The sequence below is a fragment of the Molothrus ater genome, chromosome Z, assembly GCF_012460135.2.
Source record: "Molothrus ater isolate BHLD 08-10-18 breed brown headed cowbird chromosome Z, BPBGC_Mater_1.1, whole genome shotgun sequence".
Taxonomy (NCBI): Eukaryota; Metazoa; Chordata; class Aves; order Passeriformes; family Icteridae; genus Molothrus; species Molothrus ater.
The window spans coordinates 32,826,747-32,840,298 of record NC_050511.2 but is presented as its reverse complement, the minus strand read 5'-3'; the positions used below and the strand labels follow the sequence as shown (position 1 = coordinate 32,840,298).

The 13,552-nt window shown below is 36.3% G+C and overlaps 1 protein-coding gene across 1 annotated transcript in view; it reads right to left on the bottom strand.

Moving 5' to 3' along the window:
- Positions 1-413: 413 nt before the first annotated feature.
- The window catches only part of SH3GL2 (SH3 domain containing GRB2 like 2, endophilin A1), a 90,853-nt gene continuing 77,714 nt past the window's right edge, over positions 414-13,552 (bottom strand). Inside the window, exons 4-9 of the mRNA XM_036402692.2 lie at positions 12,574-12,717; positions 10,539-10,672; positions 9,308-9,466; positions 7,789-7,892; positions 4,337-4,467; positions 414-1,905 (exon numbers count right to left, since the gene is read on the bottom strand). Coding sequence (XP_036258585.1) covers positions 1,706-1,905; positions 4,337-4,467; positions 7,789-7,892; positions 9,308-9,466; positions 10,539-10,672; positions 12,574-12,717 — 872 coding nt within the window. The 3' untranslated portion in view covers positions 414-1,705. The remainder of the gene's footprint in view (positions 1,906-4,336; positions 4,468-7,788; positions 7,893-9,307; positions 9,467-10,538; positions 10,673-12,573; positions 12,718-13,552) is intronic.

The following is a 13,552-nucleotide window of genomic DNA, read 5'->3' as shown; positions in this document are numbered from 1 at the left end:
ACTGCACAAAAATACTTGAATTGGTTTAAATTCATTTTCTCCAAGTCAAGTTTGCCTTGCTTGTAACAATACCTCTGTTTTTACTTAAACCATAAATAAATTATAAGTTACCAAGTTCTTTAAGCTTCATTAGCATTGTGGGTGCCAGGCAATGTAAGCAATAACTTGTATCTACAAGACTGCATGCTAGTCATTGAGAGACTAATTTCATGTGGTCACTGTTAAGTTCATCCTGCTTATAAAGGCCTTTATATGTATGAGATTTATTTAACTAAAGTAAAATGATAATGCCAAAAAAAGAAAAAAATTTTCACATTTGCAGGAAATGAAAAATACATCTAAAATAAAATTCTTGTTAGCTGAAGTTATCAAAGCAGTTTTTTAAAGCAATAAAGCAATAATCCACAACATCATTCTAGTTATTCTCTCAGCATTTATTTGAAATAACAATACTTTCCATGATATAGTTTAAACATTAAGCAGGAGGGAATTGTCTTCATTTCACATCATCCAGTACTGAAGTGGCACATTCGAAGCAGCACATTAAACCTCTGATAGAGTCTGTACAATTTAGATAAATAGAACTCTGGATAACTAAACTAACAGAACTTCTGCAACTGTTACCAAAAGAATGCCAAGAAGCTAGGCACAGCACTGTACACACCAAGTGCAGGAAGGAGGAACACAGGAGAACCAACTAAACAGATGGGAAATGTTTTTATATATACAGCCACATGTCTTCAATTGCTCAACAGAAAAATAACATGTTTTATTTTGTCCTCATTGAGGAGAGAGTATGCACAAATGATGTTCAAAGAACACATGGCAGACAGAAACAAATGAAATGAGGGTTGTGTTTGGTTGGTTACTGCATTCCTCAGTGAATAAGTTTACAAAGGATATCTGGTGCTTAAGCAGCAAGGTTTTGTGCCAAGACTTGACAAGAAACATTAAATAAATGCCAGTTTTATTCCCCATCTTGCCCATTTACTGGCATTTTGGTGAGCATGCTAAAAGTTCCTGAAGGGCAAATTCAGGTGGTTTGTGGTCCAACATTTCTACTACAGGAATCCCCATTTGATAGCTTACAGTTTACCTCTGGAGGGAAATAGGCCTTTTAACGATAATTAAGAATATAAAACTTAGCAGAGAGCAGCAGGACACACAGTACAGTGGTTCACTTTCTGAGAAACCAGAGGATCTACACTTATGCTCTCTCTGTGGGAACAGCCAGCCAGTTTGGTTGGAAGATACAATTCTGGTTAGTCAATGTTAGACCTGTGTGAACTGTATCATTAGGAAGGGAAAGATGGAATGGCAAGAACTTTTCCCTCTTTTTATAGAGAACTAAGACTGAAAAAGTAATACGGTGGTGATAGGCATTATCTTCCCAACACCACCTTCACTTCCTGCTACTTCACTGTGAACTACCTGCTTTGCTTGCCATCATCTTCCCCATTTCACCTCACTAATGGCTCTGGTTACTACCAGGCCAGCACAGTCAATAAACTAATCCACGCTATGCTGGCTCAGAAGATACAACGCATCACCACCACATAGTATGACAACACGTAAACCAAAGATGCTCATTAGGAATTGGTAACTCTAACCACTGCAGTTTGCACTTGTAAGGTGTAAGAAGCAGCATTTTGAAAGCAGTGGTACTGACACAGCTATCTGTGTCAGAGGTGGTGGATCAGCATTCCTAATTGGGTAATGGAACTAGAATATCGACATAATTGATGGGGAAGAAACCTGACTGGCCATGAAGCATCCCCTCATACCAGTTTTCATCAATCTGGTTAGTGAGGGTAATAATATCACCCTCTTTAAATCCAAGCTCCCCTTCATTCTCTGGTTCGAAGTCATACAAAGCTCGGCAGCATGGCTGATCCATGTGAGCACCTAAGGAGAAGAAACAAGAAACAACATGCTTAAAAATCTCAACACTTAAGAGTACCCATTTTACTACTGTACCTATGACAGATCTTGCTGTTTCTGTTCTCACTAATATTCTGATGACAGTTCTTCGATAACACCTATATTTGGACTGCCACTCTTTGTTTAGAAGACAACTATTAGCTTCTGACAGCCTTCAGTTACTCTAAGTGCCTACTGGTAGAAGTCTGAGAATCCCAAAAAAATCAAGATATAGTCAAGCCCAGACCTGAAAGCACAACCATGATCAATGTGGAATCCAATTTTTATTTGTTAATAAAACACAAAAAATTAGGAAAAAGCCCTAACATATTTCCAGCTTTACTGGCAAAGAGATGTTTTGTCTGTTTACCTCAGGTAAGCAGTGTAAGTGGTAGCTTAAAATGACAGTGAAGATATAACTGTATGCTTGCCCTTTATTTGGAAATTTCACTGGCACAGCTATACCACTACTCCTAAACCTCTTAATTTTAGTATCACACTTCCAAAGATTTTTATTCTCCATTCCCACAAAACACTTCATTGCAGGGCCATCAGGATAGATTCAGAAAAAGTTTGAAATTGAGAGCTTTCTAATATGCTAATTCAGGAACATCTAACCATAAACCCTTTAGATTAGCTAATGGATATTATTATAAGTCATTAATTTGATTGGACTTTCACATGTTATATGAAATTAACAAATATACTCCCTCTTCCCTCCCCCTGAAGTCTCTATAGCTTCAAGCCTACCAAAACCAAAATTGTTACTGGTCAAAATACTTAAGATTTAGCAGCACTAAATTGTAAGAAATCATATCCCCACCTGAATTTCCGTAGTAAAAGTTCATGCACTTTCAGTGGTCTAAATGAATCAACACATGTCACTTTGCCATAATGGTAGTTCTAAGAATATTTGTTCTGCTTTTGCATGAATACTGGCTTTAAGATGAGTAAATTTCAGATTCAAACATTCTGCATATTTGTTTTGAACACTCACTCTGGTTAGATGGCCCATGCTTGAGTTATTTTATAACAATAATTTTCCATTTCTATAGATCTCAATAGAGCACGTTTTTCAAATACCAGACTTAATTTATTAAATTCTATAGTGAAATCTTATTTTCTTTTCTTTACATAATGCTTAGAGTGTATTTTGGTTTCTTTGTCATGAAGACTACTGTGCTGACATCAACAAGCCTTACAGTAAGCATGTTTGGTATCCTCATTGCTAAATGAGGATACAGCTGAAATTTAGAAGAAATAGCAAATAAAATCTTTAAATTAATCACTCTAAACATATATTCAAGAATTTTCAAAGAAGGTGTACCTCTGAAACCAATATACACTTCCAAATAAAAGCCCTACTTAAGAAACTGTTAAATACTGCCCTCTGAAGAGGGAAATATAAATGCTGGAGAGATACATGAACATCAGTCGCTCTGGCTTAGCACAGAAAAGTGTTCATGAGACTACAAAAAAGGAGTAAAGAAGAAAATTACTGGTGGAATGAGGAGAGCTCTAGCATGCAAGACTCAAGCCACACTCATGCACAAGGAATCTCTATTATATCCTTCTCCACTGTTAGCAGAGTGAGGAGATTGTTACGAGTTTGCAAGGTTGTGTAAGATTATTTCAAGTTGTCAGAGCTAAATGGAGATACTCTTCCTCTCTATATGTGGGAGAAAATCAAACATTCTCATCAGGATGTTATGGAAAGAAAGGAAATCCTGACTAAAGAACTAGTGAAAAACACCTACTCTTGCAAGGTGGAATTGATAGCAATTGTCACTGAGGCAAACTGGAATAACTAAAATCAGGGTCTGGACAGAGGCCAGCCCTCGCTGTACCATGGGATAACAGATCATTACTGTGTAAGAAACAAATAATAAGACTTCCATGGTATGGCTGATATTAAATAAACCATTCTTTAAGATAGTAATTATGTACACTCATACTAATGGTAAATCTTGCTTGTGTTGCTCCTACTTGGACAAAGAAAATAGCTCATATAGCATAGTTTTTCTTTTCAGTTATTTTTACTTTCAGGTTCATTGTGTTATAATAACTGATTTTAAAAAGCAGGATATGGTTATGGAGGTCTGGCTGGCTTTAGGTTTCTGCATTTTTGTGGAAAACTTTCAATTGTTATTTTGGTTTTCTAAATGCCTATTTTGTAAAGATCTGTATTTCAGGGTAATCTTCTAGGACAAAATAAATTTTTGACCAAAAGACACATTTAAAGCAGTGGATAATCAATCTCTGTTCTCCTGCCTGAGGATATGAACACTTCCCAAAGAAACAACAGTTCAAACATCTCTCTTCTATATACTATCCCCATTCTCATTTTCCCTCATGGAAAAACTAATCTCCAGAACAAAGCATACAACTTTGCATGGACACAAAGCTCTGCCATTACCTGATGGTTTGGGTGTGGTGGCATGGGATATCCCTCCATTGTGCTGTGTATTGTCACCAGTCGAGAAATCCAGGCTCATACGGGGTTTGGGCTGGTACTCTCGCCTGGGCTGAGATGATGCCTCTTTTATTCTGCCAAAATATCAAGGTTAAATGTCAAGAGTTAGTATCTTGTTAGCAGACGAGATGCACCAAATACCTTTATTTCCAAGGCTGAAATTCTCATCCACCAGTCATATCCATAGTAAACAAGTTGAGTCATTTGGAGTGGATTTTTTTGTTTACAACAGTATTAAATTACCAAAACCAGCCAACGTGACTGTGCCATGAAGTTGTTAATTCTTCATTCCTTTTAGAAACCTAGCAATTTTTCTATCTTCCTCTCGCCTAACAAAAACCAAGCACTCTTAATAAAGAAAACTTGTTGCATGACTATCAATGCTTAGAGAAGAGCTAGACAAACATCTCTGTCCCCATTTTAAACATGACTTTTTGTTTCTAATCCTTGCAAGCATTATTTATTCAGTTGATTGATGCCAACTCTTGTCATTTTGTAAGAAGACTCTGTGGGAATGTACTGACTTCAGCTTCAGACTTGGTTAATTTGCAGTTTGGCATACTTGTTTCACAAAGGGACAAAAGTCCACTCTTCCCTACTCTCAAAATAACCATTTATTTATCATTAATTTCAACTATTTCTTCTAATTGAGAAATCTAGAGTTTCTAGGGGAGGGTCTATTTATAGATTCCAGGGTAAAATTCAGGGAAGGGATGAACAGAATCAGAGCAGCTTATGCAGAACAACTACCACATGTATTTCTAATTCCACATATGAAAGAACACTTCATAAGTACTTACAAGACAAGTGGATTTTTCTAACCTTTTCTATATCTGCCCTAGATTTGCTGCTGGTAGCACATTTTGATTCATCTATTGTAAAGATCTTCATCTAACTTACTGACTTTTGATCCCTATAGCAAGGTTTTCCTCACCATCCAAAATACCAATATAAGTCAGTTCCTAGAGAATGGTTTTCTTTCACATTAAAAAACCAAAAAAAACCAAACCCATAAGCAAAAAAAAAAAAAAAGAAGAAACCTACCAAAAAAAAAAAAAAACCACAAAAAACCAACCAACCAACCAACAAACAAAAATTAAAAAAAAAATCCCCAAAACCAGAAAAACCCACTTAAATAATTGAAGTGGTCAAAATAAGTAAAAAGCCCTTGTTTTGTTTCACTCATTAGCAAAATTCAAGACAGTAAAATTTTTAAGAAATACTTAAACTAGTTCTGTTACACTTAATGCTTTCATGAAACACCATTTTTTTCAGATTATGAACTATAAGGCGATAGTTCTAGTGACTTGCTAAAAACTACCCAAAAGCTCAGCATGAGCCATGTTTCTTAAGAAAAGAAATACCTCCAAGGAGACCATTCCTGCTTCCCAGCTGCTCTGTCATGATACTGTGTTGGGGAAAACTGTGTTGGTGAAAAAAGGAGTTTAAAATAGTCTTTGCTGGCCTTCTAGTTTTTATTAATTTTACTGAAAATTTCTCAATGTTTGCCAAGCTCCTAATATTTCCCAGTTCCTGGAATCATGGCATTTTAAGGGCATTTATGCCTTCCTACTAATGTGTAGAAAAGAAATGAAATTCTTTCACTTGTACTTCCTGAAGGAAATCTTGAAGTCTAATCTAAATGGCCAAGAAAAAAATAGAAGACAAGTGCATTTTTAAATTTTTCATAGTTTTTACAGTCTATCTCATACTTTTAAAACATTCTTTTGTGAATATCTTGCACAGGACAGTCTTGGTATTTATAAGACATTGTCCATGCTGGGAGCCAGCATAAACAGGTTCCATTCACTCTTTCAAAGAGTACCTAGAAAATGGGCAGTATGTGCTGTAGACATCACTGACAGTGAACAGTAATAAATTTGCTTAGCTTAAAACTAAATAATGATTTATTTTCTGGCCTGTATAGTCAAAAAAAAAAAAAAAAAACAACCAAAACAAAAACCCACAACCAAACTCTGCGGGTTATGCATTACTTGCTACCTGCCTATCACCAGCAGGGAAAGACTAGTAGTTTGGATAGTAACAGCTCTACATCCCTGACTCATCTCTGGCACGAACACATCACAGTGCTCTGTTTGTGTCCAGAGGTGTGGATAAAGTATGATTTAGCCAGCAGCCTCTTTACAATTAGGGATGCAAAATATTTAGTTTTGAATTACCACAACATTCTGATGAGAGGTCCTTGCAAAGATAAAATCATTCACAGTTGAAACTTAATACTGACCAGTTAGCAGAAATTTAAAAATGGCAAAGGATCATCTGAATTGGTACAGGAAGAGGAATCTATTGTAGACATGTATGTTCAGTTAATGGCATAATGTACGGACTACCAGATAAAACACCTGTCCCTGAGGAATTTTTAATGCTTCTACAAAGAAAGTGAATTGCAGTTCTCTTTTGCAAGTGCTAAAAATTGTTCTGTTAGCTGTTTAGACAGCGCTGCAAACTGTATCCATGAACAGTCAGCATGACAGCCTACCCACCAAAACAAGTGCTCCTCCTAGTCACAAAGACTTTGAGACTCAGAAGTGAATGAGGTTTTCAGGATGCATGCTCTGAGAAAATTAATACTGACAGACCCGGCAGTATTAGCAACTTGATCTATACTAATGACATCAGAAAACAGCTGCCTTTGCACAGTATGTGAACATTATCTCCTCTTGGGAATTATATCCAGCTTTTTCAAGGAGTCTGCCAGAACCATATTAGTAGAGAAACCTTCCCTGAATGTTAAATTTCTTTTAAGAAGGATGTGTGTGTGAGGAGCTAATCAATTTGTTTTGATGGAAACAAAAATTCTAAAGTAAAAATGATGAAAAACTCTTAAAAAAAGATGTTGTAGGAATTCTGATAGCATATGCAGTTATACAAATGGGGATGGAAGAGATTGCTCAAGTCCTGCATCAAGTTTGATCTGATGATACGAGGAATATTTAATAAAGTTGTTAATAATGAGGGTCTCACTACTGGCTCAGGAAGATTTTCAGGTAGATAAGAATGCAACAAGATACCCTTTTGCAAAATCAATTTTTAACATCTTTCAGAATGAGCACACTTTGTGAATACATGCACAAACAGTAAGGAATCCAAAGTTGCGACTGTCATTGAGTTCAATATTTATAAACACTTACTTTCTGTTAACTCATGTTTGATAGCTTTACTGAGCTGAGGTGCTTTCCTGAACTCATACTTAGAAGTAGATGCATCTCCAAAACATTTAAATATCAGCTTGTAATCATCTAATGAAATGGTCCTTGATTTCAATAAAGAGCAAGTACCAATTGAGAAGGATAACAGCATTCCATTCTAGTCATAGGGTTTCTACCTCTGTAAAACTAACAAACTATTCAAGAAACTTACAAAAAGTGCATTACCTATCTTCCAGTTTAGAAGTAACTCGCTGTAGGATCTGTGTGGCCTGCTTGTGGTACTCCAGCTGGGCTTGCACAAGAGCAGAAAGCTGGCTCACTTGTTCAATCTGAGGATTGACATTAAAACATCAGATCTTAGGTGAATACTAAAGGCTCAGGCAATAGAGAATAAAGATCACTGTCCACTGCAAAGGTAGTTCAACTTATCTCTCTAAAACCTTGTTCATCTTTGAAGTTAGCAGTAAATATTTACATATTAGTCTTTATTCATTACCACATCTGATTATGACCTGATCTGGAATGGTAACTGCAACTCTTCTCTGCTGATCATCTCTCCATGGCTGATTTGCATGAACAGCAGCCTACAGACCTACCACAGTCAGCAAACAATATGAAAGTAAAAATGAGACTGTAATGAGAGTATAATACACCTTCTCCCTCCCTGCCTTTGAAGGGCACAGAACCACAGGGACTATGATCATGCTTCTATTGTATTCTGACCTGTGAAGCAGACCAAAACAGAGAGTTACTACAGACTCTGGGATGCAGAATAATTGCACTGAGGGCAGAGAGCATTCCGCTTCATAAGGGAAAACACACTCAGATCCCCACTTTGTGCGTAGTGCAATTGCTAGCGGTTTTCACAGTGCACAACTCCACGATGGTAATGGGAATGTTTGTCAGCACTATTTGCACACATGGGTATGGATGTTACTACAAAGATTAAAACTACAAGCTTGTTATATTTCCTTCATTTCAGTGTAGTTATATTTAATTCCTATGGAAATACTAAGTTCTATATGCAAATATTTTCAGGTTTGTTATAGCCCCTCTACAGCAATCTAGTAACAAAATGAAGAGTTAGAATAGGTGTGAACTTAAAATAAATCAAATAATTCACATCAACAGAAATACTTAAAGTTAATTTCCTTTGACTACATATTCTATAAGACAGACCCCAGCTGACATGTTATAGAGATATTTTTTCTTGCTTAATTTAACAATTTCAACATTAATTATAAATAAAACATTAGATAAACCCAGAAAATGCTCAATCTGAACCAATATAAAAGCAAAACATATTCTGCAGAGTCAGATATGAACAGTTACAGTGACTTTGAGTTTTCTATTCACGATTGCATCTGATTACAGCAGAGACCATAGGGTTATGAGTTCATAATTTCTGATCTTTACAGTCCTCTCAGCAGCCCACACACTTGAGCAAAAGACTTGGTCCAAACCCTATAATCACAAGTAACATAAATAGTTATATTTACATAATTCTAAGAAGAAAGATACTTCTGTTTTGTAAGTAATGCTTTGCATTTAGGAAGCATAACGATGCTACAGAGGACTCACATTCTCTAGCTCAGTTATCTATAGAATACCTAAAAAATTGTTCCTATAAGAACATGCTGTACATTGCTATAGGTTCTGAGCCTTTCACTGTGTCCAACAAGAAGGAAAGTGTCTCCACTATCTTTCTAAGACTCTGGTCAAAGATTAACAAGGGTTATCTCACATCCATCTCCAGAAGGTTAAACATGCTTGACTCAGCAATTTCTTTTGATTCATCAAATTTCTCCAGAGCTTGACGAAGTTCTTCATCAGGGAGCTTGCCCTGTCTTTTTTTCTTGTAATCAAAATCCAGGCGTCGACCCTCCATTTTCTTCAGGTGATGCTAAAAAACCAAAAAAACACAAACGCGAGCAGACAATAAAGGACCTTCCCCAACTTTCCTGATACTGCATTGTAAGCAGGTAGTCCATGCACACTTGGAAACATATGTTGTTTGCTGTCTACTAATCCCTTCCCAGAGGAGAGAAATACGGAACAATGAAATACATGGGTTTACATATCATTTAAGAAGCGGCAACCTAAATGACAGACCAAGACTAATAAAAGGCCATGCAGAATGGACAACTTCAATTGCCATCTCTATAAAGGATACACAGGTTTCTTGCTTTTTAACTCTGATGAGAATTACCTATACACTGTTTTTTTACTAGATGTTCAGGAGAAAATACTTTTAAAAGCACAACTTACTACATTTTTATCTGTGTAACAGCATTCATAAACAAAGCAACACAGGATTTATTTTTAGCATTTCTACCAGACCACTACATTATCTTAATGCTATCTTATACTGAAGATTTCCTAGACCGTTATCTGAGGTAATGTTCATGTTCATCTGTTTAGCAGCTGCCACGTTCAACTGGCCAGAAGTTAATGCTACCAGCATGACCATGATTACTTGAGGTGTTTACTTTCTCTCAGAAGAATCAATTTTATCATGCACTACAATATTTATAACTACCCATTTTCTAAATGATATCAAACAGTCCAAGATATCTTTCATCCACATACATTTAACAGTATGAAAGCCTTACTGAGCTGAAAAGAGCAGCTACTCATGCAGATAAGCATTTGCCATACACTAGAAAATGGCATGTGAACATCACTACATCTATTTTGTGAAATGAGCTTTCAAATGGCAAGATTAGAGTACTGTGCTCTTGCCTGCATAAGACTGAAAATTTTGCCACCAAAAATGTTCAAATTTTTATCTTTCCCATTCTAATGCATCATCAAGAGATACAGAATTGAAAGCAAAATTCAAGCCAAAAGAGACAAAAATCAGGTCATTTTCAAACCTGAACGGCCCATTTTAAACTACACAACTAACAAAAATTCTAAACATATAGACAGTCCACACACTTGGCATTAGTAAAATGCTGCATTGAGGGTAATACCTGTATTTCTCTCAGATCTTTATCATGGAGATTCTGAAGTGGGTCAATGAAGTTTTGCTTCACTTCCATGTCTAAAGAGTCCTTGACTTCAGAAAGCTCCTTCATAGCTTCTCCCACATCAACAAGTGCTGGTCCTGAAATAAAAGATTCAGTCAAAATATATTCATTTCAAATCATCGTAGAATGAAACTGAGTCATGGAAACTTCATGGCAACTACAGTTCGTATTTCATTTTCAGTCTCAAATTTAGGAAAGACACAGAGGATGATGCACTATGTGAAAGAGCAACATAGATTTTACACTCCTGCAGCCACCAGAGTTCACGCCTTGTAATACAGCTGAATTTGTGGTTCTATGATGTGCCAAGACAGGCTCCTCCACATTCCTTACTGTCCGTTCATTCCCCACTCTGTTTAAATAAATATGCTAGAACAGAATTGTATTTATTTGGTGGTATCATCACCACACTGCATTAAAAAATAGTTTAATTCAAAACTAGATCTCCCCATTTCTATCAGTAAGACTGGTGACAGTACCAAATGTAAGAATTCTTAAAAATTTCACAGATTTTTTTTTATGAAAGGTTTTTTGATGAGACTATAGACTTCATAGTACTACTACACTTGAGAGGTCTGCCACACAGACCACTCAAGTGTAGGTGTATGAAGCTCATAAACTTCGATAACCCTAACTGCCTTTTGAAATTTCCTCCAACACTAACTTGAGGGCCACAAAAACTACCACTCTGTTTTACTTCTGCTCCATAAAAAGAAAAACAAGAAGCTCAAACATACCTCCTGGTTTGAGGTATAGGTTAGGAAGAAGAAAAATAAAACCATTTTCAAAGAATATGAAGGGTCTGAAAACCAAATTATGTGAGAAATCAAGCTTTGTTTCCCAAGCAGCAGATGCCAGCAATGCACTGCAAAATGAGAGAGCCTTCCAGATGGGGACAAAGAATGACAAATAGCCAAAATAGCTGCTATTAGTTAAGAATGTGAAAATAATTGTTGTATCTATTCTGCTGCATGGTAATGCAGTTGTCACAGAATATAAAGCAAGTTTCAGGAACTAGATTATATTAGTTCTTCATTTTCCTTTTAAAAATTGTTTGAAATTTAATAAATGAGAGGCAACCAATTAAAAAAAACCAGTAGTATTTAGCACAAATCAAATTGCATCTGTCAAGCTTACTAGTGAATTACATAAAACAAATAAGAAAGTACTTTTTCCATTCCATATGTCTTTATGTCAGGAAAACAATTTTATGATGGTTCAAATAGAGAAGAGGATTTCCACAGTCCTGTTTGAGGGTCCTGTGTATTGTCATGTAAAAATGGTCCCAGAGAAGTCCACACAAACAAGACAGAAAGACAAAGTATGCTGTTGTAATGTCATCTTTTTATAATCAGAACTCTATTGAAGAACATAGTTTTAAGAGTCAATTTAACATCTGTAACCCAGACAGCTGTAAACTCATTTGGGCTTGGAGGGAGAAGCAGTTAACAGATAAGACAGGAGTGTTCATTAGTGCCTTAAAGTGTGGAATTTGGTCAGAAAAAAAGGCCAAAGCCTATTAAAAATCTATTAGTTTTTATTCCTTGCTTGCAATGATGACAGTAACAGTTGGTTTAAGGATTCTGAGGACAAAAGCACTTTGTTCTATATATGCATAGACAATAATATCATTTCTGTACATGTACATATTTCAATCCAACACAGCCGCAGTAAGTATCACAATTTATGACAGAGAGCTAAAACCTATGGGTCAAAATGGAAACAATTTGACTTCCATTTATACAAAAAGTTTCTCCGGTCAAAATCCTCAAAGGATACTCAAAACAGGCCTAGACCAACCTTAAAGGAAAAGCTGGATGGAGCAGAATTCTAACGCTTCTTGCAGAGAAACAGAACTCAAATGCTTCTTGCAGATGTTTTTCCTCTATAAGAGTGCAGCCCTTTAATAATGAAAGCTGTATGAAATTTTCCTACCATTTTTATTGCATTATAATGGAAAGGGAAGTAAACAAGTTACCAAAGTTGCATTCTTCACCAAGTTCTCGGCCAAATTTCAGCATTGCATCTGCCAGCAAGGCTTCTGCCTGAGGATAGCCTGGTCCCTTTTCCTGGCCTCGAATTTTTGACATAGTGTTGATCATGCTGAGTTTAGCTCTGGAAGCTGAAGAAGGCAAGAGACAGAGGTTACAAGCATGCAATCATTTACCTACACAGGCATAAATCCATTCTTGTGTTTAAATTTATCTGAGCAACTTAAAAGGTATTTTAAAAATACTATGTAAGTTCAGGACTAAGCCCTGTTTTTCATAAATTATTTTTAGAGCAAAGGAATGAAATATTGTTGGTCAATACTGTTTTTATTTTTCTGGCACATTAGAGAGGAGTCTCTGCCCTGAACTTCTAAGACAAAGCTTCCCTTGAAATGACTTGGACAAAAGAAAGCCCAGGAACACTCCCAAAATAGCATGTTTGACCTGTGACAGAGAAGAAAATCTTTACGATATCTCCAGATTAATCTTAATCTTAAAATCCCTGGGTACCAGATGGATACTAGATTGAGCCAGCCTTACCCTCAGGGAAAAGTCCAGACTAGGTATACTGAAGATTAAACTGTGGTACCCCCCACTTTTTAAATGTTTGAAAGTTTTTTGGTTGTAGAACATTAAGGAAAGCCTATATCTCCAAACATGATGTGCAGCAACCTTTCCAACACTTTTTGCTTTTTATGGGGATTTAGGGAAATTCCTACTTCAATATAATATAAATAATATAAAATAATTAATTTGTTTGCTGCTGTGCTCTAGTGAATTTTTGCAACTACAGCATGTGAATGGCCTGAAGAGAGTGAATTAATGCCACTTGACTTCAAATTTGTCCAGCTAAATCCTACTGCCGGCAATGCAGATTCAGAGCATGTTTCTAATCTACATTACTCTGTGTGCTACTGGAAGGCAGAAATGAATTCTACCATTCTACCTTCCCCCTTGCAAACACTT